General features: G+C 33.4%; 1 protein-coding gene across 1 annotated transcript; it reads left to right on the forward strand.

Moving 5' to 3' along the window:
- The first annotated feature begins 298 nt into the window (after positions 1–298).
- On the forward strand, positions 299–1,972 carry LOC126888083 (uncharacterized). The gene has a single exon (XM_050656103.1). It carries the CDS (start codon positions 299–301, stop codon positions 1,970–1,972), a length of 1,674 nt encoding a protein of 557 aa, XP_050512060.1.
- Positions 1,973–2,347: the final 375 nt, after the last annotated feature.

Consider the following 2,347-nt stretch of genomic DNA (forward strand, 5'->3'; position numbering starts at 1 on the left):
CTCGTATTCATTGTGAATGTGCTAGCTGATTTTTTATTTTATTCTGACAGATCGTAACTAAACGTTAATAATAATTCTTACGTACATAATAATTGAATTACAAAACATTTATTTCCGTTTTCTGCACTTGAATAAATCATTTCTTTTTATTTAATTACATTCATCGAAGATCAAATATTTATTTCTTTAAACATCAAACACAGTTTGATTGTTTATATCTGTATAATAATATACGCCACATACATACATAATATTTAATTATTTTGCATCCTCATAAATTTTGGTCAAATTGTCAAAAATGTCAGACCAAAACAAAACAAAGAGAATGGCCACTAAAGGTGCTCTTACACGTTTAACAACATATTTTAGAAGTGTAGAGAATAATGAAGTTATCGACCTCGTAGATTTAGAAATGCGATTATCCAAAGCCGAAGAGCTTTTAGATGTTTTTAATGAGGTTCAGCTGCTTATTGAAACTGATGATCCTGACTGCGAGGAAAATTATGACACAATACATGCCATTGAAAGGCAGACTTTTGAGGACAGATATTTTAAAATAATATCTGACATCAAAAAACTTATTTTATCTAGACGACCTACTGACACGTCTGATTCACGTAGTGTCAATGGTTCAATAGCAGCTGGGCCTACAAATACAAGCAACATTAAGTTACCTCCATTGAATCTAGCTACATTTGATGGATCGTTTGATCAATTCCTCTTCTTTCGCGACAGTTTTAATTCTATTATTAATGATGATACTTCACTTTCCAATGTACAAAAGTTTCATTACTTACGTCTGTCATTACGTGGCATAGCTGCCGACACTATTAAATCTTTGCAAGTCTGCGATGCAAACTACGACATTGCTTGGAGTTTATTGATCGAAAGATTTGAAAATAAACAGTTACTTGTAAACAATCACATTAAAGCTCTCTTTAACCTACCACTAGTCACAAAAGAATCAAATGAAGGTCTCAGACAACTTCTAGACAATACACAAAAACATTTACGTGCTTTAGAAGTTTTAAAACGCCCCACTAAACACTGGGATGATTTGATTATTTATTTGTTAACAACTAAATTTGATAACTCAACAAGACGCTCTTGGGAGTCACAAAATTGTAAAGACAACCTACCAGTTTTAGATGATTTACTGAAATTTTTAAAAGAACGATGTCGTATCTTAGAGTCATTAGACAACTACAATGATAATAAACAGGATCAAAATTCACCACGATACAAAGGTAATAAGTCTGAAACAAGAGCCTTTGTTTCTAACACAGAGAATAGGTTTAAATGCAACTTTTGTAATAAGGAACATAAAATATATTATTGTCCTGACTTCTTAAAACTAAATCCTACTAATAGGTTAAACAATGCCAAACGTCTACGTTTATGCCTTAATTGTCTTGGCACATGCCATCGTACTAAGGATTGTCGTTCTACTGGTTGTAGAAAATGTGGAAAGATCCATCACACTATGTTACACTTCGAGAATTCACAATCCTCAAATTCAGTTTCCACAGAAAACAATTCTTCTCAATCTTCATTACCTTCCAATGTTCCAAACACTGGGCTGCAGTCAAATGAATCTACCTCTACCTCTAACTTCTCTTCAACACATCATATAAGCTCAAGTGTTCACACTGCTATTAAACCGTATATTCTACTCTCAACTGCTGTTGTTAACGTTTTTGACAAGTTCGGCAACTCACATAAATGCAGAGTACTCTTGGACAACGGAAGTCAATCCAACTTTATATCTGAGAAATTTTGTGATATTTTACAACTTTCAAAGGAAAAAATCAACACTTCGATCTCGGGAATTAATCAATTAACTCACAATATTAACTTCCGGACATCACTAACATTTAAATCAGATATTAACAATTTCTCGAAAAAAATATCTTGTCTAATTTTGCCCAACATAACAAGTAATTTACCTTACATACACATCAATCGTTCTTAGCTCAATGTTCCAACAAAATTACTTCTAGCTGACCAGAATTTTGAAAAACCTGGTCCAGTAGACCTTCTTATTGGAGCTGACACATTTTGGGATATTTTAAGCGTGGGACAAATCAAACTTGGTCCTGGGTTACCGATCATTCAAAAAACCACTCTTGGTTGGATAATTTCTGGCCCAATTCCAACAAATATTCAACACCACCCCCAACATAATTGTTACTTTTCTTCTACCAGTGAATTAGATTCACAGCTCACAAAGTTTTGGGAACTAGAGGAGTGTCCTAAAACTAAGTTTGTTTCGGAAGAAGACATCTATTGTGAAAATCATTTTAAGCAGCATATTTCTCGCCATTGTGATGGTCGTTTTATCACTACT

Source organism: Diabrotica virgifera, chromosome 7, assembly GCF_917563875.1.
Source record: "Diabrotica virgifera virgifera chromosome 7, PGI_DIABVI_V3a".
Taxonomy (NCBI): Eukaryota; Metazoa; Arthropoda; class Insecta; order Coleoptera; family Chrysomelidae; genus Diabrotica; species Diabrotica virgifera.

What these genes read in the sequence shown, in the direction of transcription:
- LOC126888083 (XM_050656103.1), top strand. Translation starts at nt 299, where the DNA reads ATGTCAGACCAAAACAAAACAAAGAGAATGGCCACTAAAGGTGCTCTT.